The sequence below is a fragment of the Zingiber officinale genome, chromosome 5A, assembly GCF_018446385.1.
Source record: "Zingiber officinale cultivar Zhangliang chromosome 5A, Zo_v1.1, whole genome shotgun sequence".
Classification (NCBI taxonomy): domain Eukaryota; kingdom Viridiplantae; phylum Streptophyta; class Magnoliopsida; order Zingiberales; family Zingiberaceae; genus Zingiber; species Zingiber officinale.
This window is the reverse complement of record NC_055994.1, coordinates 652,588-674,664: the sequence shown is the minus strand read 5'-3', so window position 1 is coordinate 674,664 and position 22,077 is coordinate 652,588. Positions and strand designations below refer to the sequence as shown.

Sequence of the window (22,077 nt, the reverse complement as noted above, 5' to 3'; positions counted from 1 at the left end):
AAGTAATGAGCGGTATCTATCAACACATCATTACTACCCAAGTTACAAGAATGTTGAGATCCAACATCACCTTGTGACTACTAGTTGTGACCCTTCACAATATATGACAAGTGTCATTCTATCCTTGACATCTAGATTGATCAATATGAGGCATAGATCGTGTCATCCTCTAATCAATCTAAATCTTGAATCCCAAGTAGACTCACTCAATCAAATGAGCTCAATATCTCATATTGACTCATTTGGGCATGACCATGCACTTAGTGGTCTCACTCTATTAAGAATAATGATGTCACTCCCGTCATATAGGAGGGATAGATCTCATCTACATCACTCACATCCCTCCGCATAATTTGTTACATACCTAGTAATTGCCTTTATAGTCCACCCAGTTACGGGTGACGTTTGACGAAGCCAAAGTATGTAACTCCTTACGTAGGAAACCATGGTGACTTCAGGTCCAAGGACTAATAGTCATACTAATAGCCACATGAGAAAGTATATGACACTCATATAACGATCCATGATACTTTCTCATGGCGGGTCATTCAGTATACATTCTCCAATGCATACCCCATGTGTCAACTTGATATCTCTATATCCATGACTTGTGAGATCAAGTCATCGAGTTGACCTACATGCTAGTCTCGTCGCATTAACATTGTCCTTGAATGTTAATACTTGACTATGAATGATTAAGAGTAGTGTTCCCTATATCATCTCACTATCGATTCAACCAATCGATTGATATAGGTAAGAACCTTCTACTCAAGGACGCTATTATACTTAGTTATTTGACACCAATACAAGTAAGCATAATAACTATAAACAAATGCCTTTATATACATAAGAAATATGATACAATTAGTCCATACAACAATCATCAAATGATTGGCTCTAGGGCTCTAACTAACAGTTAGCAGCTCGGAGGAATTTAATTAGTATGTCGTCGACATATACCTCCATATTACGACCGATCTACCGTTGGAACACCTTATTCATTAGCCTCTGGTAGGTGGCTCCAGCGTTCTTTAGTCCGAATGACATGACATTGTAGCAATATGTCCCGTTGGTTGTGATGAAGCTAACCTTCTCTTGATCCTCCCAGGTGAGCGGCACTTGGTGGTATCCTTGATATGCGTCGAGCATGCAGATGAGCCCGCAGCTCGCCGTCCAGTCCACCTTTGATCTATCCTAGGCAACGGATAGAAGTCCTTCATGCATGTCTTGTTTAAGTCGCGGAAGTCGATGTAGACCCACCATTTGTTGCCTGGCTTAGAGACTAGCACAACGTTTGCAAGCCAACTCGGGAATTGGACTTCCCTGATATGGTTAGCCTCTAGTAGCTTCTTTACCTCATCTCGGATGATCACGTTCTGCTCTGCATTGAAATCCCTTTTCCTTTGTTTGACCTGCTGAGCATCCGGTCGGACATGAAACTTGTGCTGAGCCACGCTCGGGGAGATGCAGGGCAGCTCATGTGTCAACCAGGTGAACATATCGTGGTTCTATTTGAGGCAGGCGATCAACTCTGCCTTCTTCTCCTCCTCCATGTTGGCGGCGACAAAGGTCGTGGCTTTCGACTGGCTTGGGTGGATCTGGACCTCTTCCTTTTCTTCATATACTAAAGTGGGAGGTTTTTCGACGATAGCATTTACCTCTAGTCGCAGCGTCTTTCGAACGGCTCTAGCCTCAGTCTTGACCATCTCCACATAGCAACGCCGAGCGGCCAGTTGATTGCCCTTGACCTCGCCCACCTGGTCATCCACTGGGAACTTTATCTTCTGGCAATAAGTTGACACTACCGTCCGGAACTCGTTGAGGGTTAGTCGGCCCAAGATGACGTTGTAAGCCGATGGTGCATCCACTACTATGAAATTAGTAGTCTGGGTCCTCCTCAATAACTCCTCTCCCAGCGAGATAGCCAGCCTTGCTTGGCCGATCGACAAAACTTCGTTGCCTGTGAATCCATATAGTGGGGTCGCCATGGACAGCAACTTGCTTTGATCGATCTGTAGCTGATCGAACGTCTTTTTAAAAATGATGTTCACCGAACTTCCCGTGTCAACGAAAGTCCGGTGAATGGTGTAGTTGGCGATCATCGCACGGATGATCAGAGTATCATCATGAAGGACCTTGACACTCTCCAGATTGCTGGGGCCGAAGCTGATCTAGGGGCCTTCGGCCCTCTCCTTGATTCATCCAACAGTGTGGATCTCCAACCGCCAAGCGTATGACTTCTGGGCTCGGTTAGAGTCACCGTCGGTCGGCCCCCCCAGTGATCATGCCTATTTATCCCCAGGAAGTGTTGTTCCTATTTTCTTCTTCCCGAGCGGATGGTCTATCTCGCTCGGCTGGGGCCCGGGACAAATTGGTGTCTTCCCACCACTGATGTTGGTGATGGTGATGGCGTTCAGGCGCCCTTCCGTCGTCCCGACGCTCAGCGGATCTGTGCTGTGGTCGCTGATCGGGCGAAGGCGATCGACGGCGGTATCCTCTTGGAGCCATTCGGATGATAATCGGTGTTAGTCCCCGGCAATCCCGCATGTTGTGCGTCGCCGACTGGTGGAATGAACAAAACATAGGAGTCCATACCTTGCCCTTCGGCGCCTTAGGCTGACCGGACGCCACATGTTGTACAACATGTGCCCTGGTCTTCTGGTGTGACCGTTCTCCTTCAGCCCTCGGCCCCTTGGGTGGTAGATGGCTGCTCGCCGGTCGACGCTCGGTTAGTGTCGTACTCTCGGTCGGCGCCTCCTTTCTTCTGACCGCTTGTGCTTCTTCCATATTCATGTATTTATTGACCTTCTTGAGCATGTGGTCGAAATCCCTGGGCGTCTTCCGGATGAGTGATAGGAAGAAATCTCCCTTGGTGAGCCCCTAGGTAAAGGCGTTCATCATGGTCTCGGACGAGACCGAGGGGATGCCCATGGCCACTTAATTGAAGCGCTAAATGTATGCTCGAAGTGCTTCCTTGGACCCCTACTTCAAGGTGAAGAGGTTGATGCTTGTCTTCTGGTAGCACCAGCTGCTAGCGAAGTGATGCTGGAACGCAGCTCGGAAATCCTTGAAACTTCATATTGAGCCGTCCGACAGTCTTCTGAACCAGCGTTGCGCTGATCTAGAGAGAGTCGTGAGAAAGACTTTGCACTTCACTCCGCCCGTGTACTGGTGCAGCGTAGCTTCATTGTCGAACCGATCCAGATGATTATCTGGGTTGGTCGACCCATTGTACGTCCCAATCGCTAACAGGGTGTAATGTCGGTGTAGAGAGTCTTGTAGGATCTCCTCTGAGAACTATCTGCTGATCTGTTCAGGAGACGCGGCGTTTCAGGACGCTTTACCTTTCTGCGCATCTTGAACGGGCGCATCATCTGAAGATGATCCTTGCTCTTAATGCGTTTGGGCTATCTCCGAAGGGGTTTGGAACAGAGTTCGATGGAAGGGGATCGGCGTGGGCGACGCTTCCTCTTGGGTGTCGGTCGGCCTTCGGTTCTGTCCCCATACGAAGAGTTGTTCCGCTCGATCTTCTTGCCCCACTTGCTTATCGGTTGCCGATGTTACAGGCTGCGGTGCTAGTCAATTGGCTAGAGCCTATTGTTGTTGTTGCTATATCATTTTTGTTGCTCATGCTTGCACGAGCATCTCCATTTCCTCCTGAGTAAGCGTTACGGTGGTTGGTCGTCCAGCATCTTCCATCTTCTCGGTTTTGATTCAGGTGACGTTCTCACATACGACGCCAAATATGATCTTGTCCGAAAGTCGAAGAGATGGATGCTGGGGACATGCCGCTCCTATTGACCTTCGGTGGACTTCACTCCCACCTGCAACACAAGCAGCGTCAGTGCCGAGCCAGGTAAGGGGTCCCCGGCAATGACCCTCCGACGCTCAAGTCAGTCTCCGATAAAGTAAGAAGAAACCAGAATTATAGCACAACAGTAGAAATCATGTGTAAAACATACCTCTGTCGATATTTATACCTCCTTTATATAGAGCTTCAGAAGCGCACGTGCACGCTGTCATGCTTATCAAGGTGAGTACACATTTCAAAACTTTCCCTGAAAAGATATGTCAGTAAAGTGTCTCTGACACAATACCTTAACCGCCCGAGCATATCTATGAAGTGACAGTGGAAGCTTCTGCCGTATAATTTTCTGTCTGACCATGCCGCTTATCAACGATACTAGCTCCCAAAAGGATATCCAAAGATATCCTGTTGTGTTTGTTGCTTGGCCGAGCGGAATGATCACCTGGTCAGAATTCTGCTATCCCCGTGTTGTCTGCTGTCACGCCGAGCGGGATAGCCGCTCGGCTGAAAGTCCCCTGTCTAAGTGTCGTCCGTTGCTGGGCCGAGCGAGATGGTCGCTCAACCAGAAGCCGACTGTCCACATGCTCTATTGCTTGGCCGAGCGGGATAGCCGCTCAGCTCGGCTTCTACGTGTCTCTTGAGCGTCGGTTTGATTATTTCTTGTGTCGGTGGATTGGTGTTTAATCCCTGGTCGGAGTGTGATTCGCTCAACCGGTCAACACCATCAACTCGTTGACCATCTTGATTTTAACCTCCATCATGATAGTGGGGGCGGAAGCCTCTCATCGTCATCGCATCAGTATCCAATCTTTTTTTTTTGTGGCAAAAAAAATGAGGTAATTATGATCATATGTTAATTAACATAGACTATGATGCTAATTTTTAAATACCAACATTATAATAATACTAATTTACGAAGATCAATGCTATCGTGGCCCTGATTTTCAGATATTAACGTTCTGACACATGGAGCAAGTTAATTATTGTATGTCCAAAGTATAAATGTGGTCAGATATATATATTATGCATATTGAGCATGTTGGCATAATGGATATCTATTATGCATATTGAGCATGTTTGGTGAAGCAGACGTTCCTTCGGGACGACGATCTAATGATTAGTACATAAAATATTATTATTATTATAAAATTTAAAGTTTAAATTTTAATCAAATTAAGGTAAATATATATTTTTTATGTATTAGTTACTATTTTACATGTTAATAATTGTCCATGATTTACCTCTTTCGTATTGATCTTGGGATGAATAGACGAAAATATTAGAAACGAATATATTCAACTTTTATCATCATATTTAATAAAGCACATCAGCATGTTCCTTCGTCCATCATGTAAAACAGAGATGAATTGTCGAATCTCATATCTGGAGCCACAAGTTAAATTCTTCAAGGACGAATTTCCAAAACAAAGAAACAAAACAATATACTAATTATGTGTAACATAATATTATTATTATAAATTAGGTTCCTTTTAGTTAATATCTTTCTGGACAAACTTGATTTCATTTTGTTTTCTCAAATTAAAGCTAACTAAATTATTAGCCAATGGAAGAAACAACTTTCATCTTAATTCGTGCAATTAGTTTATTACTTATTTCTGTATTTTTCAAAAAAATTATATGTTATAGACTAGCACTATGGTGCTGATTTTTAAAGATTAATACCATAATAATACTAATCTTCAGAAACTATCATCACAGTCATGTTAGTTGACATGGAATTATAATTTTACCTAGTGTCTATGTGTCTTAGGATCAAGATTAGACACCATATATACTTTCTAATTTTTACACATTCCATATTTTTATCTCATTATAAAATTTAAGAAGTCCAAGTTATCTAGCCCATTAATAGATTTCGATTAAAATTCATTAACGGACTTAGAGAGTTCTAATCGGATTCATTCCAACTCCTATATGTTTAATTTCTATCGTTCCTTGGAGTCTAAGGATGTCCTCCGTTATTATTGTAAAATATTCTCAACATTTCTGAGAAAGTTTAGAAAATTTCAAACTTTGTGTCAATTGACATATGCCTATAACTTCATGTAGGAGACTCAGAACTAAATTTTTTTACCATATCTATTTTTTACACACTCTACACTTATATCTCATTATAAAAATTCAAAATCCAAGTCATCTAGGTATATCAATAGGCTTTAGTTAAAATCTATTGATAGACCTAGATAGTTTTGATTAGACTCATTCTAACTCCTGTAAATTTTTATAGTGTCCTAAAGTTCAAGGGCACCCTCCGTTATCATCGTAAAAGATTCTCAGCAAGAAAGTTCCAGATTTTGTACCAATTGACATAGGCCTATAACTTCGTGTAAGAGATTCAAGACTAGAATTTTTCATCATATTTTCCTCCTACACACTCACCTTTTCTACCTCATTTCAAGATTTTAGAAATCCAAATTTCCTAAATTCATTAAATTCATTAATGAATTTAGATCAAAATCTACTAATAGACCTAGAGAACTCTTATCATATTTATTTTAACTCCTATATGTTTATTAGGTGAACTTGAGTCAAAATAAGCTCTCGTTTACTATTTTAAGACTTTTTTAATAGTGTTCAAAATAATTTGAAACTTTTATGATATTGTGACGGTAGTCTTCAAAAACTAACACCCTAATGATATTGGTATTTAAATTGTGATACTGATTTCTAAAGACCAATACCAAAATAATTTTTATTTTATTTTTTATTAATATAATCAAATTTATTAATCTTTTATAATTAGATATTAAAAATAGAAGATATTAAAAATAGAAAAAATATTTTGGGTGTTTTATTAATTTTCTTTTATATTTTATTAATTTTTTAATTAAATTTTAAAATTAAAATTAAAAAACAAAATAAACAAATTTAGAGCTTGTGTAAATTATTACCAAATTAATTTTAGAGAGAAGTGAAGAGAAGAGAAGAGAAGAGAAAGAGGAACATTAGGAGAGAGGAAAGAAAATAGATTAAATGTTACATGTAAATGTAATGTCACTTCATAGTCTATTAAAATTTATACCTATACTAGAGTTTCTATTATATTGGGGCTTACTAAATTTTATATATAAATATATAATTAAACATGAATATTAATTTAGAAATATATGTGTTTGGATATTAAATATTAAAAATTATGGTTAAAATAAATTTTAATCCAGATTTATTTTCATTGATAAATTTAACTTTTTATTAGTCAAATTTAATTTTAAAAAAAGGTAATCCGGTACACAAATCTCCTACTATATGGGATCTCGGGGAAGGATCCATTGTACTCGATCTTATCTTACTTTTTGTAAGAGGCTGCTTCCGGGATGCAAACTTATGACCTTTTGATGACAAAACACCAATTTTATCGTTGCACCAAGACTCCCCTTCTATTAGTCAAATTAAATTTCGTTAATAATTTTTATTTGTTTTTACATTTTACTAATAATTTTTTAATATTTTATAGATTAAAGTTAAATTTGTTAGTTTTTAATTTTTTTACTGTCAAAGTTAAATTTGGTTGATAATTTTAAATTTTTATTAATAATATTAGATTTGGTTGGTAATTTATTTTTATGATTATTAAAATTTGATCCATAATTTTTTATTTTTTATTTTTTATTTTTTATTGACGAAAGTTTAATTTACTAACTAAATTAAGTATATTTTTTAAAAAATACTTTTACGGTATTCTAAGTATATTATTACCTCTAGTTCACAAATAATAATTTTACCATTGCATCTAGATAGGGGTGTAATCGAGCAGAGCCGAGTTGAGTCAAGTCAAGTCGAACTCTTAAATGTTTGAGTTTCGCTCGTTTATAATCGAGTTAAGCTCGAGCTTTATTTAACGAATATATTCATGACTAGCTTATTCGTGCTTTTATTGAGCCTAAACAAGCTTAATAAATATAAATTATAAATTTAAATATTCATTTAAAACTAAATTATATATTTTTAAAAAATTATAATATTCTGGTTAAAATTTATAATTTTATTCTAATAAATAAATTTAATATATTTGTTTATGTTTTTAGTGTAAAATCTATAAATTCAATATTAAAACTATTATTTTTTTATTTAAAAGTTGATTTATGAGCTTAACGAACATATTCACGAACTAACGAGCCGAATATTGTGAAGCTTGAGCTTGATTTGTTTATTTTAACGAATCTCATTAAACAAGCTTTTATCAAATCGAGATTCGAATAATTCACGAACGGCTTGACTGATTTACATTTCTACCTGTAGACTTTTTTTTCATTGAAGTTATTATAATAATTTATTACTGCTAAATTAATTAGTATTTTTAATATTTTATTAACAAAATTAATTTTTTAATTAAAAATATTTAATATATATATAATATATATATAAAATAAATTTTAAATGCACCTTGGAGATTTTCTCGAGTGATCTGTCGCCTTCTGTACAGAAATCATTCGTAAACGAGATGGCGAGTTTGAGGTGCCTTTTATAATTTGAGAACATAACGAGGGTGTTCTTGAAATGCTCATTGTTAGTGGGCGGATAGTGTGGGATAACGACGAGTTGGCGAGTTTGAGGCGCTTTTTATAATTTGAGAAAATGACGAGGGTGTTTTTGAAATGCTCATTGTTAGTGGGCAGATAGCATGGGATGAGGTGCCTTTTTATAATTTTAGAAAATAATGAGGGTTTTTTTGAAACGGTCATTGTTAGTGCCCGGCGGATAGTGTGGGATAAGGACCGTCACCATCAGTTCGTCTCGTCGCGTTCGTTGATGGCGTAGCGTTGTTCGGAGGCGACCTTCACGTCTCCCCACTCACAGCTCCTCTTCTTGCTCCGCTTTGTCTCTTTCCTTTGCTCGGATCAAGACCGCCATCGACGATCCAGAAGGGAGGGATCTTTTGGATGCCACTATGTTGCCCTCGGTGGATGATCGATTCCCCGTATCCTTCTACTTCAGAATCGCCGACCAACTGTTGAAGCAGGTGCGATTACCCTATCTTCCTTTGGGTTTCTCTTTTGCTTACGAGAATTCATATCTTTGTTTTCTGGGATTTAGGCTGATGTTTATCGGAAAGAAGGGAATTTAGACTGTCTTCACCTTACTCTTAACCGTTACGTCAGGTATCTTAATCATTCACTTTTTTATTGGATGTTCGAATTTTTTTTTTTTTCTACTGTTGTGATACTGCGGTGAGATTCTGGTCTGTCTGATCTCAAAGAACCTTGGAAGGTAGCCTTTTGCGTGTTCGAATTTCCCAACGATTCTTGAAACTAAGTCCCAAAGTTTGTTCTTCATTGTTTTTCTTGTAGTAGGAAACTGCGCTTGGTGCAAATTGCTCTTTTATATTGGTTTAAGTTGTCTGCGATGCAGGTTGGTGTCCCAGGTGATTCCGCAGCATCGGAATTACTCCAAGCACTCATCAAAGGAAAAACTTCGTCATACGAAAGTGAGTTATTTGTACGGTCGGCACACACAATAAGTTTACCTCGTTTTTCTTATAGCAAACCCATTGCTTTATAGATTCTGCAAGAGTCGACCAAAGAGGCTGAAAAGTTGAAGTTATTAGCTACGACTAACATCAATTCAAGTGGTTCGCAGCTAGGTAGGAGATCTAAGAATAGCGCAAATAACTTCAGATCAACATCGCAAAGGTGGACCAAGAAGATTTTGAACTTTTCTAGCTTCAAGGAAGGGAAGGTACATTTTAACTTCTTACAAGATTGATAAATTTGCTGCGGCGAACAAGAAATTTCCATTTGACTTTGTACTAAACTTGTGCATGCTTTATGTCCTTATAATTTTAATGGTGGAAAGAAAAGGAACTAGGAGTTCCTGCTGGGAGATGATGATCTTGTTTGTAAAATCGTACATGTATGAATTGGGTTCTTCTGTCAGAAGTTGAAATTTTCTGATATAGGTGGTTGTCTAATCAAATTTTAATATGCTATTGAAGGCCTTGAGACCAAGGACATGTATTTTGAAGCTTGCCATGTGCTTCGTGTTGTTTTTTTTTCTTGTGATTTGTATTGACCTGTTCTCCTGGGTCCACTATTTTTTTCTTTATGTGATTTTGTTATGATCTAAACTCTAAAGCAAAGGGTTGTTGTATTATGGTTAATCATGAGTTTATATTTGGGTCCTTGTTGTGACTAGTTTGATGAGGGAAGGGAGTGATCGTTGGGGCAAGAACGCTCAGACTAGGTATGGCTCCTGGGAGGACACTAGAATGATAGAGTCAAGAAGGAACCCAAATACACATCGAAGCAGGATAAGTTTGATTTGGCGTCATTGTAAAGTGTCTTAAATGGATTAAGTATGGGTTCTACATACGGAGGTGATTATTGGAAGAATTAACTGAGTTAGACAAAGTGTGGCTACTAGCAGGTTTCAAGGATGCTAGAGGCAAGAACAGATCAGAACACATACGAAGTGGAAAATGTGTGAGTAGTCCATTGGTGTAAAATGTCTTTAAAGGATCAAGTATGCACTATAATTAATGGGTTGCCTTTTGGTGGAATTAACTAAGTTCTCCATAAAAACTCTTTGGTTAAGTATGCTGCATGGAGAGCAATTTCAAGATGGGCGACCTCCTGAGAAACTCCTCAACTTAGAGTTATATTTTACCATGGATAAAATCATGTCTCACAGTATGAGATATTGGTCAAAGTGGAGTTTTACATATTGGTACCATTGTAGGATCCTATTGAAATATTCAACAATTTTTTATTATGTTTTTAGAAGTCTAGGAAAATATAATAGCGTAGATGTCTTTATTATTTTTGAAAAAAATATATAAATTAGTTTAATTTTTAGATAAGATTGTGTGGTTTTATTAAAAAAGTTTGCTAGAAAAATAAGTTGCATCGTCAATATATAAAAGGGCTTTAGGATCCCATATATTAGGACTACCAATGATTTGAGAGGTAATACAATTTTAATTTCCAATATGGGCTTGCTGTTTGAGGATGAACCTAACAGAAGTCAGTGAGCTTGTTATGACCTGTTCTATCAATAGTGGAGAGCGATCGCTGGGGCAGAGAGCTTGGACAAGGTGTAGCTCATGGCAGGCTTCTAAGGCACTAGGCCATCAATGTAAAATTTCTCAAATGGATTAAGCATGTATTCTTAATAATGAGACATCTTTTGATGGAATTAGCTAAGATCTTTATAACAATTATGTGGTTAAGCATGCTGAGTGTAAAGCAATTCCAGGACAGTTGACCTCCCAGGAAGTTCCTGGATTTAGTGTTATATTTCTCTATGGGACAAAATCATGATGCCAATAGTATGAGATGTTGGTCAAATGGATAGCACTGTTGAATCAGGGAATAGGCTTTCCTGATAAAGATTTTGGGAGAACAGTAAATCAATATCATTTAAGAGTCTGGTTGCTTTGTTGCTGCCAAATCTCAACCCTCTAGCTTACAATGATCCAGGATTACTCCATATAGTGTCTTTTGATTGTAAGGACTAGAAATTACTTTGATGCAACTAGCTTTGGTGGATGCACACAATGCACTACGGATTTCATAATTGATGCACACAATGCACTAACAATTTCATAATTGATGCACACAATGCCCTAAAGGATGTTAAGATGATTATTAGATAATCTTTGAATAACAAGGATAATCTGGACTGTTTTGAACACAACGCACCAGCTTCCTTGGCATCAATATAACATGGCTAATCTGGAAAAGGATGTCAAGATGTTTATTAGTTAATATTTGAATTATTTCATAATTTATATGTGATGACTGGAGAGAAAACTTCTTGAAATTTTCTCGGCATGTTTTTCCATGTTTAAGCACATGGAACTTTATTGTCATTTTCAATTTCTATCGATTAGATGTGAATGGAACTCTCAGTTTTGGAATATGCTTAAAATTTGCACATCTAATGATGCGTTCTAAATTTGGAGAACGTTAAAGTTTTCTTAGAATTGGATCTGGTAACTGAAGCATTTATATATCGTTTTTCCCTATGGTTTTGAAATTTTGGTGTCCTAAAGGTGACTGTTTTGCAGTTATTTGTTTTACTTTATATTTGCCCTTTTAATGATGTCATCATTATTCGAAGGATTTTAAGGTTTACTTAAAATTGAATTTGGTAACTGAAGCATTTATATATTGTTCTTTCTCTATGATTTTTAAATTTTGATGTCCTTATTTGTTTTACTTTATTTTAATGTCTTGTCTCCTTCTGTGAGATGCATGAACATTCAGCTTTGGTGGTCAATGTATTTCCTGATTGCCTCACACTTCCTTCACATAGTTCATTCTGTGAATCTTGATATTGTATCTGCAGATTGGACATTACGATTCAAGAACATGTCAAAGGTATTTTCTCTGTTACTTTAAATATATACATGCCACTCACCATATGTTGTCTTGTTGTGGATCATACCAATTTAACATGTCAAAACCAATGAACGAACAACTTGAAACTTCTTTGAAAAGAAAAGATAAATAGTACGAGAGTAGTAGAATAAGTTCCGAACATACCTACATTAAGGGTTCAATGCAGATAAGTGCAGGCAACAAAAGCTAACAAAGCTGACCAGAAGAAAATGCAACAGTTGCATAGCAAATTATGACAACAAAATGCAACAGTTAAATAGCAGATTATGTTTATTGCAGTATATAATGTTGCTCTATATTCTAGCTTCAGACTACTTATTTTTTTCTATTATTTCTTGAAAATGTCAGAGGTGATGACAATGAAGTTCATGTTGTGAAGCACTACTTTCCTTCTTCTGTTGTTTCTTGGGTAGAGGAGGGAGGTTCTTCTGGGCAAGTTTCTCATGTTATTTTTCCCAGTTCAAACGATGGTAATTCAAAATGTATATCTGAAGGATCTTCAACTTCAGACTCTACTAAGGATATGCATATAGTAAGCATCAACTTTCTGTTTTATATATATATATATATTTCCTGCTTTAGTGCTTTCTGTAGGCATATTTTCTGTTCTGCAGGTGTAGGAGTTTGAGATTTGCACTGGGGGTGATTTTTTATGTTGTTTTGATGTTTCATCTATACTAGTATCATACTAAAAATTATATGTCTACGTGCTTTCTCATTTCAGTCAGTGAAATTGACTGAAGAATTTTTGGATCTTGCTAAAGAAAACACACATAGGGACTTAGAGACTTGCGGCATTCTTGGTGCTTTTCTTGTAAGCCTAAATCTTGTCCTTTACTAATATCTTTTAGGATAAAGGGTACCATATTCCTTTTTATTGGAATTTAAAATGTATGTTTACCACTTGATTTGTTCTGGAGCAGAAGAATCACACTTTCTACATTACAACACTAATAATACCAAAGCAGGAGTCAACTTCCAATTCAGTATGTCAGTATATTCGTTGGATAATCTATTTTCAAGTTGTTTGCACAGTGATACATGATTTATTTGGGGATATTATAACTTTATTCTTAGCAATTGTACCTTCTATGAATGCAGTGCCAGGCATTAAATGAGGAAGAAATTTATGCCATATTGGATGAGAGGTCTCTTTATCCTGCAGGATGGATTCATGTAAGCATTTTATTACTTCCCTTGCATTTCCTATACTCTTCTATTATTCTTTTTCTGTGCTCCGAGTATACTAATACACTATGGTCTTCTCCTTTTGTGGATCATTTATTATTTTGGTCAGAAAAATTGGACAATTTTTAATGCCACTATTTCTGTGTGTGAATTATACTAATACACTATAGTCACAAATGGTTTTCCCCTTTTTCCTTATTGTTTGTTTCCTAAAACTGTTTAGGTGACATCTGCGATCTATATCTATATGATGAATCTGTATAGTTCTAATTTCTAACTGTTTCTAGTGGTTGGTTTTAATTTAACAATAGTGTTCAATGAAAAGAGGACTAATTGTACTCTACGTCACATCATATGGTTACTTAAAAGCTTTAACATAACTTGTTCAAAGAGGTTTTTAAATGAGTAAATTTATTATAATTTGGATAGTTCTTTTATCGGGTATATTCTGATACAAAGTTGCCAATTGTAGAGCATTATTATTCACAGAAAATAGGACTATTGCTCATATATATATATATATATATATATATAGCACCATAATATGTAGATAAATATCTCTTATAGAACTAGAATGGATATTCCAACACTAATGTTTAGACAAAGGATTCTCTGTGTTTTTGCTATGTGCTCTAAAATGAATTAATTACACAGTTGCCTTTTGACTGGCATACTATTACTTCCTTACTGGTTGGAATTGTAGATGAATCAAAACCATGTAACGCTTGTTGTCTTAATCAAATCTTCGTCCTTGTTTAACCTTCCAATTTGATATTGTAACCTAAACCATTTTTCAATCACTCATCGAGAGAAATCCATAATGGTTTTGTCATTATGCCTGTAGTTAATCTGAATTTACATTTTCTGAGAACATAACATTCTGGACTCATGCAATTTCTTTTTGTGGCAGACACACCCTTCACAAACTTGCTTTCTGTCATCGATAGATTTGCATACTCAGTACTCATACCAGGTACTCAACGGCATATTTATTTTCTGTTTTTGATATAATTACACTACTGCACTTGATAAATTCAACTCTGCCATCCCTGTTATGTGTCTGCAATAATATATTTGCCTTTAATGAACATGGTTAATTAACAAGCTGAGAATTTTTTTCTTCTTCTTGAGTTTCATTGATTGGAAGTTCCATATTGAACTCTTAAAGTTGTTATCAGTTGTCTAGCCTGTTGAATAGAGCTTTGGTTACAAGGAAATCGTCTTGTATGTTGATCCCATGCATAAATATGAATTCTTAAGTATGATAACTGCACCATAGCTCGATTGCTTTATAGTCATTCTTATAGTTAACAAACAAATTGGTAATTTTCCCTACAGGTCATGCTACCCGAGGCAATAGCAATCGTCTTGGCACCAACAGATCCTTCAAAGTTTGCCATCCCCACTTTTCTTTTCTTTTCTTTCATGAAATGCATAATGACTCTATTCGTGCTGCGAATTGTTTCTTTCAGGGGATGCGGAATATTTCGTCTGACCGATCCCGGAGGAATCGCTGTTCTGAAAGAATGCAACGAGAGGGATTTCCATCCTCACTCTACCACCGCCGACAGTAGTCCGATCTACGAGATCTGCTCCAATATTTATACAAATTCAAACCTGCGGTTCGAGATCATCGACCTCCGAATCTCGTCCTGATCATCTTCAGCTGATAATATGATATGTGTGTATGTATATATATATATACATATAAAGACTGCAAATCTATGTATAGGATTGAGTTCTCAACTAAGTTAACTGTTAGCATCTAGGTGAAGAACAAAGTTGTGAGAAATTCTTGTAAGAGTAGTTATGAAATGCATTGCTTGCACTAAGCAATTCACATGGCTAAAAACATTTTTCGCTTAACTAACTTTCAGTGAGAAACAATAATTTTATTATTGTAGTGTTCTATTCCTTTAAATAAATAACGACCACTTAAAAATTTGAATAGAAAGAGAAGGGCCGGTTGGAGCCGCAAACTGCGAGCATTCGTCTGGCGCCACAATTTATATATCTGAATAGCGATTTTATATGCTGTGGACCTTAGGGTCAAGTGATTCGGATGTCTGGACTCTGATTTGTTTGAGGTGTTCGGACCTGAGGGTCGGACGCCTAAAGTGATTCAGATGCACCACTCCGACTTACTTGAGGCTTATGCTGTAGACCTTAGGGTCAAGTGATTCGGATGTCCAGACTCTGACTTGTTTGAGGTGTTCGGACCTGAGGGTCAGACGCCTGAAGTGATTCGGATGCACCACTCCGACTTACTTGAGGCTCTGATTCGGATGCCCGGACTCTGACTTGTTTGAGATGCTCGGACCTAAGGGTCGGACGCCCGAAGTGATTCGGGTGCACCACTCCGACTTACTTGAGGCTCTTTTGGACGTCGGCTAACTCCAGTAGGGATTCTCTGGTCCGTAATTTGCGGATCAGGGGATGATCTACTGTACGAGGACCATTGATTTGAATGGAGTCCACCTTTAAATTGATAGAATTCATCCGAATCAAGGGTCTATAATAGTGGATCATCCCTTGATCCGTAAATTACGGACTAGAGGATCTGTGCTCGGCTAACTCAGGTTTTCGGTCCGCACCATATGAAATATATATATAAAGTGAAATGTGGAAAAATCAATAGGTAGGCAAACCGTCGAACAGGAAGGAAGCCAAATGGCCGCGCGGCTCTCAGCCTCGCCCGCCCTCTCCTACGCCGCTCTCGTCTCTCGCCGCGCCGCCTCCTCCTGCTTCCCCCGCTCCTTCCCTTTCCCATACTCGGGGGCGGCTCTTCGTGGCTTCTCCTCTCAGCCGCTAGCCGTTGTTCGCGATTCCCCCTTCGCGGACGTCTCCGTCCAAGCCCGGCGCGGTCCCTCTTCTCAGGTCGAAGACTTAGCCTCCCGTAAGTATTTTTTTTTCACTTTGTTAAATTAGTTATATTGATTCACTACGCGAAAAAATGTATTCTTTCTTCGGCATAATTGATGAGAAATTGGATCGATTTAGCTGCCGATCTGTGCTTTGAGTCGCCTTTGAAGATTGTGGAGTACCCTGACCCGATCCTGAGGGCGAGGAATAAACGTATTAGTGCGTTTGACGAGAATTTGAGGAAACTGGTTGATGAGATGTTCGATATCATGTACAAGTATGGCACTTTCTTATGTTTTGAGTTGTCGTGGTTATTTTTCACTTCTACAAAGTAATGCGTTAGGTTTGCTGGTGATTTATTTCGTTGACGTTTTGTTTTTAATTTGAGATAGAAAGACCTTTAGGTGAAAATTGACGTCATCAACTGGAAGCCTTATGTTTATTAAAGGGAAGAAGAACCAGGGTACCTCAAGCTCTCATAGTGGTGATGGGTGGTCTTCGACTACTGCTCTGGTGCTAGTTGAAACACTAGCAGTCCTATTAAGCACTTCATGGTTGCTGCTGATCAATCCGACATTTATACTAGTGTCTCTGTCTTGTCAATGGTGCTTGTCCTTTGACATTCTTCTCCTAAGCTCATAGTAGTATTTGGCATAGAAATCATGAAAGGAAGCTATCAACTTTAGATAGTGCTTCATATCATCTCCACACCACCTTTAATTTTCCTTGGGTTGTTGGGAAGTTCAATGATTTATTCCTAGTGCTCTTGGCTGTTTTGTTTGATGACATATTCAGCATTGAGGCTATGCACATTTGATTTCTTGTGGAATGATAGGGGATATTTGCTAGCAATATGCTACTTTGGCATGTGATGCCTGTGTTGTAACTGATGTATTCAGTGTATGCTTTGCCTACGGTGGTCATTAACCATAATCACAAATGACGACGAGTAATAATTGACTAGTCTTTTTGGTGCCATTTGTCTACTTTGATTTAATTATTTAACGCCTTCAATTAAACTTAGTTATCACAATATTAAATAAAAAAACTAAAGAGAAGTGAATCAAAGTATATCTAGCTGCAAAATCATCTAAAGATAAAAATTATCTTGCGAGTTCCAACAAATCAAGCCCTCGAGAAGATTTGAGAGTGTTGAGAGCTGCCCAAGAGAGTATTTAGAAAGATTATAGATGGGTGGATAAGAGGCAGGCTGATAGGAGTATAATAGAGCTGGAAATGGGTGAGAACAACTAAATTAACTTTTGGAGATGGAATAGCCAATTCTGGCATCTTACAGTTGTAGTGGTTGTTGGCAATGATCTTGAGCAGTACCCGGCAGAACCAACTCTTATAGACGACCTTGGTCAAAACACACAATACCAACACAATTTTAATGATTGTGATCATATTGAGTTGTTCTGTGTGCTGACTTGCACTAGGACTGGTCTATCCCCACCTATATTAGGAAGCACAGATCTAGAGGCAAAGGATGACACAGTTTATTTCAGTATCAAAAGCTCTAAATATGGAACTACTTGGAAGGTCATCAACCGCTTGCAGTTTCAGGGTAATCTGTGATCAAATTTTTTTTTTTTCAATTCAAAGCTTCATTGTTTTGTAAGGAGGGGAGAAGTCACAAGATTGCAATACAAGAAACTCTCAAACATCATGGAAGTTTTCTAGAGATTAATCTTTTAGTTTCCGGAAGACATTACCATGAAGTGGTTAAAAAAATCAGAGTTAGATTCTCACGACATATCCATTCTGGACTTATCTCATCGATATTACTCCTATTCAACTAAGCTGATAAAGTTGCACATTTATTGACAAGTTTTTTGGACTTACCTCTTTTATATTACACCTATTCAACTAGAGCTGATAAAATTGTACATTTGTTGAGTAGAGCAAGAGATGTTTACTCTTCTTGTTGACTTAGCTGGTCTGTATGAACACAGTTTCTATAGTAACAGGTTCTATAGATTGTCACATGCATACATTAGATCAAGTAGTCTCACTGATATATATTTCTTTAGCATATAATTTTTTCCTATGCAAGGACTATTCAGATGATTCTATTGTAATAATTTTGTTGTTTGGTAGGATTTCCTTAAATAATTTGAAGAGTCCCCAATAAATTTAACTTAGGAAAATCTTTGTCTTATGGGCAGAACTGATGGTGTAGGCCTCTCAGCACCACAAGTTGGAGTGAATGTTCAACTTATGGTATTTAATCCTGCTGGTGAACGAGGTGAAGGAGAGGAAATTGTTCTTGTGAACCCAAAAATGTATAAAGCCTCAACACGCACTTTTTTTTACAATGAGGGATGCTTATCTTTTCCAGGAATTTATGCAGATGTAGAGGTAATACATCTTTTACCTTCAGCATTCTATTATCTAGCACATTTATTTATCTTTTAGAACCAAACCTGTAGTTTGAGTGTTTGACAGTATGAAAGAAGTCATGATCTGATGGGTAATTTTTCTCCTTTTTGAGCTTCATATCTTTTTTATATGTCCATTGACTGAGTTCAAATGTAGTTATTTCTCTTTTTCTATTTGAATTCTCTAGATATATTGATCACAAAAGCAATTTTGCAGTTGCATAAATTGTGTAATTATATTTTTGATGTTTAGGTTAGTCTGTTAGAATCAGTTAGGATGATACTAGATGGTGATCAGAATTTTGTATAACAAAGCTAAATTAGTCAGCCAAAAATATTAAATTGAAAATTCAGGCATGAATTTTGCTTCATAGGGAAATACATCCAGGGCATAATTAGGTTGGAATCAGTTAGGATGATATTAGATGGTGAACTATCACAAATTTGTATAATAAAGCCAAATGAGTCGACCAAAAATCTATGTAGAGCTCTATGCAATGCTATATTGCTTGTAATATTCAAATCAATTAAAATATATTTTTCTTACATTAACTATATTTTCAGTCTCTTTCTACCCTTACACCTTCTCTATTCAACTCCTCCAATTGATTAGTGATCTTTGAACATCTCAACCTATTTTCTTTCATTTATCATCTATTGGTGCTACACTTAATTGCACTTGGATATTAGTATTTCTTACCTTATCCAGCATTTCAACACTAATCTATATTGAATACCAGTCTACTATGGAATCCGTGTGAGTTTTTTGTTGTAATACACTGCATGTTAATATACAAATACACCTGTTTACCCTTGTTGTTTCAATCTGCGTTTCTGTAGTTATTATGATTTAAATTCAAATGTTTTAGAAGCTATTTTTTACACTGTTTTATGACCCTGCCTCTTAACTGTTTGTGTCCTACCTGCTAAATGCTAGACCTACAACTAAGATATAATATCTTACCCTTTTGATTATGATGGTTTATCTCATGTTCATCTCAAGACACTTTTTTCATTCATTAATCTTTCTTCACTCCGATTAATCTTGTTATTAAAAGATCCTACAATATCTTGTTACCCTTACAGAGACCAGCATCTATAAAGGTTGATGCTCGAGATATAAACGGTGCAAGGTTTAGAGTCAATCTTTCTGGACTTCCTGCTCGGATTTTTCAGCATGAATTTGATCATTTACAGGTATTGACTCTGTCAAACATTTCTACCATGTATATTTCTGCGGCTCTGTTTCCAAATGCATTGAGGAAAAAAGAATTAGAGCCAAAGCTTGACAGAATGCATCTTTGAAGTTTATAAAATTGTTTCATTGACAATAGTGTCATAAGATAAGTATGCACCATATGCATACCAGTTAAACAAACCAATTTGTTAATTGCAACCTCATGACGCAATAATGCATAAAAGCACTAATGAGGCAACATATTTGGATATAGTTTGAATTTCATATTATCAAACACATGAATAGAGAATAATAATAATTTTCTCAAATTATACGGTAATGTCCATTCTGTTGATAAACCAACTTATGGCTATGTAAATATATAATCATCTACATGTAACATGTTGAATCTAATATATCATTCGAGGAATCTATATGAGGTATTAATTTTCCTTTTACTTTTCCCCTCAAATTCAAATGGTATTAGGGAAGTCAGCCACATAAATCTTATCCCTCTATTGAGCTTTATGCAATTATAATGATAAATGAATATTAAATTCCTACAAGTTTGAGATATGCTGGAGATTTCATTTGTAGCACAAAGAGTAGATGGCTATTGGAGAGAGTAGCTTTTGAAGTCTAGTGTAAGCACCTTGTGACGCTTAAGATTAAAAAGAAATGTTTTGTATGATTGTGTATTATCAATCATTGTTTATGAGCCACGGTGTCGGGTACCATGGAGATGTCATGTTTAAACGTTAGGATAACAAAGATGAAAATGCTCAGATTTATGCTTAGTGGTGTTACTGGGAAAGAGAATTTCAAAAATATTATTGATCACAAGCAATTAGGTGTAGCTCTAATAGGTGACGCAATGAGAGAAAAATATGTTAGGACAACATAGACATTTTCATATACAAAAACAACCAATAAATTATTTTCTTCAACAAATCGAATCAATTAGAATTAAAGGTACGAGAGGTAGAGGGAACCAAAAGTCTAGGTAACGTAATCAAAAGTGATTTAAGAGAACCTTGAATACAATTTAATGGAGAGGTGTAAATGGCTTGAATAGTTTGGATTAACACATTCTTGTTTACTTTGGTGAACACAAAGGCTAAGTTGTTTCATGTCTAGATATATTTCACTTTGATTTACTCTGCAATTTGTAGCTCGACTTGTTATTTCTTTGCTTTTGATTTACTCTCCAACTTGTAGATTTACTTGTAATTTCTTTGCTTATTTATACTTACTAGAATAGATACCTTATGTCAACCTTTCAGGGTATTCTTTTCTTTGATCGGATGACTGAAGATGTTCTTGAAACTATCCGTTCACAGCTGAAGGTTAGTAGTGCGGATTTATCTTTAAGTCGATGTGCAAAATTCAATTGTGATGTTGCTTTATTTTCTAGTTCATCGAGCTATTCATGATTATGATTCCACTCTACCAACCACAGTAGAACATGGACAATACAATGGCTCATTCAGATTTCTACATTTTAGTTGGATATATATGAGCAGAACTGTAGATTTAGATGTGAACACGTGGCCTGTTATGCTATTATGCTTGCATTCTAACAAATTTATTACTTATAGTCTGCAAGTGTCCTTTTAATTCCTGCAGTTATTGGAAAAGAAGTATGAAGACACAACAGGACTTGAAAGTCCTGAAAGCATTGATAAAAACATCACTGGCCAAAGAAGGGAAATTGCTGGTTTTGCTCAAAGAAAAGAGATTACTGGTTTTGCTGGAAGATGATCAAGTTTGTGGTTTACTGCTTTACTCATCTAATTATATCACTCTACTCTCTTATAGAACACTGATGCTGCTGAATTTCTCTATCTGCAGGAAGTCAATATGTGCTGCAAAGTTTTTTGGTTTTTTTTTGGCTGGAACAAGCAGACCTATGCACAAGTAACCTACAGATGTCGCATCGTTTGATCCTACCCTGCACTAAATGCATATAGTTTATGCTCGCTTCATGTTAGGATTTATTGAAAAGATTATGTTAATTTTCTAAGTTCTTAATGGCTTATGCTCTATACCTCTTGTTACCCAACTTGATTGATTGTTTATCCTGGAATACACACATGTAAAGTTTAATTTAAAATGGTGGTAAAAACTTGAGAATTGATCTTGAGAATGGTATTCTGCTTTTAAGTTACATAGAATGTTCAACTGTGTTTACAATTTCAACCTCAAGAAATTCCTTGCACTTGTGAATTCTGAAGCCACCAAGAATTGATAATGTTCATTATTCGACTATAAATTTGTGAAAGCACAGTACTGTTTATTTAT

At 36.8% G+C, this 22,077-nt stretch overlaps 2 protein-coding genes across 2 annotated transcripts; both read left to right on the top strand.

Moving 5' to 3' along the window:
• The first annotated feature begins 8,541 nt into the window (after positions 1 to 8,541).
• LOC121979209 (AMSH-like ubiquitin thioesterase 2) lies at positions 8,542 to 15,254 on the top strand. Its single transcript, XM_042531154.1, has 12 exons — positions 8,542 to 8,789; positions 8,864 to 8,928; positions 9,179 to 9,254; positions 9,329 to 9,505; positions 12,116 to 12,147; positions 12,517 to 12,700; positions 12,893 to 12,982; positions 13,092 to 13,154; positions 13,270 to 13,344; positions 14,267 to 14,329; positions 14,695 to 14,747; positions 14,829 to 15,254. Exons 1-12 carry the CDS (start codon positions 8,718 to 8,720, stop codon positions 15,010 to 15,012), a joined length of 1,134 nt encoding a protein of 377 aa, XP_042387088.1. The 5' UTR covers positions 8,542 to 8,717; the 3' UTR covers positions 15,013 to 15,254.
• A 728-nt stretch (positions 15,255 to 15,982) lies between these two features.
• Positions 15,983 to 21,922, top strand: LOC121979208 (peptide deformylase 1B, chloroplastic-like). The gene is made up of 7 exons (XM_042531153.1): positions 15,983 to 16,252; positions 16,357 to 16,495; positions 18,387 to 18,579; positions 19,686 to 19,796; positions 21,060 to 21,122; positions 21,403 to 21,541; positions 21,628 to 21,922. The coding sequence occupies exons 1-6, from the start codon at positions 16,027 to 16,029 to the stop codon at positions 21,535 to 21,537; spliced, it is 867 nt and encodes a 288-aa protein (XP_042387087.1). The 5' UTR covers positions 15,983 to 16,026; the 3' UTR covers positions 21,538 to 21,541; positions 21,628 to 21,922.
• Positions 21,923 to 22,077: the final 155 nt, after the last annotated feature.

Excerpts from the sequence above, each read along its gene's own strand:
- LOC121979209 (XM_042531154.1), top strand. The coding sequence starts at position 8,718 with ATGTTGCCCTCGGTGGATGATCGATTCCCCGTATCCTTCTACTTCAGA. Across the intron at positions 8,790-8,863 it reads CCGACCAACTGTTGAAGCAG|GCTGATGTTTATCGGAAAGA; the intron begins GTGCGATTACCC and ends TCTGGGATTTAG. Across the intron at positions 12,983-13,091 it reads GCATTCTTGGTGCTTTTCTT|AAGAATCACACTTTCTACAT; the intron begins GTAAGCCTAAAT and ends GTTCTGGAGCAG.
- LOC121979208 (XM_042531153.1), top strand. The coding sequence starts at position 16,027 with ATGGCCGCGCGGCTCTCAGCCTCGCCCGCCCTCTCCTACGCCGCTCTC. Across the intron at positions 16,253-16,356 it reads GGTCGAAGACTTAGCCTCCC|CTGCCGATCTGTGCTTTGAG; the intron begins GTAAGTATTTTT and ends GGATCGATTTAG. Across the intron at positions 18,580-19,685 it reads GAATTTATGCAGATGTAGAG|AGACCAGCATCTATAAAGGT; the intron begins GTAATACATCTT and ends TTACCCTTACAG.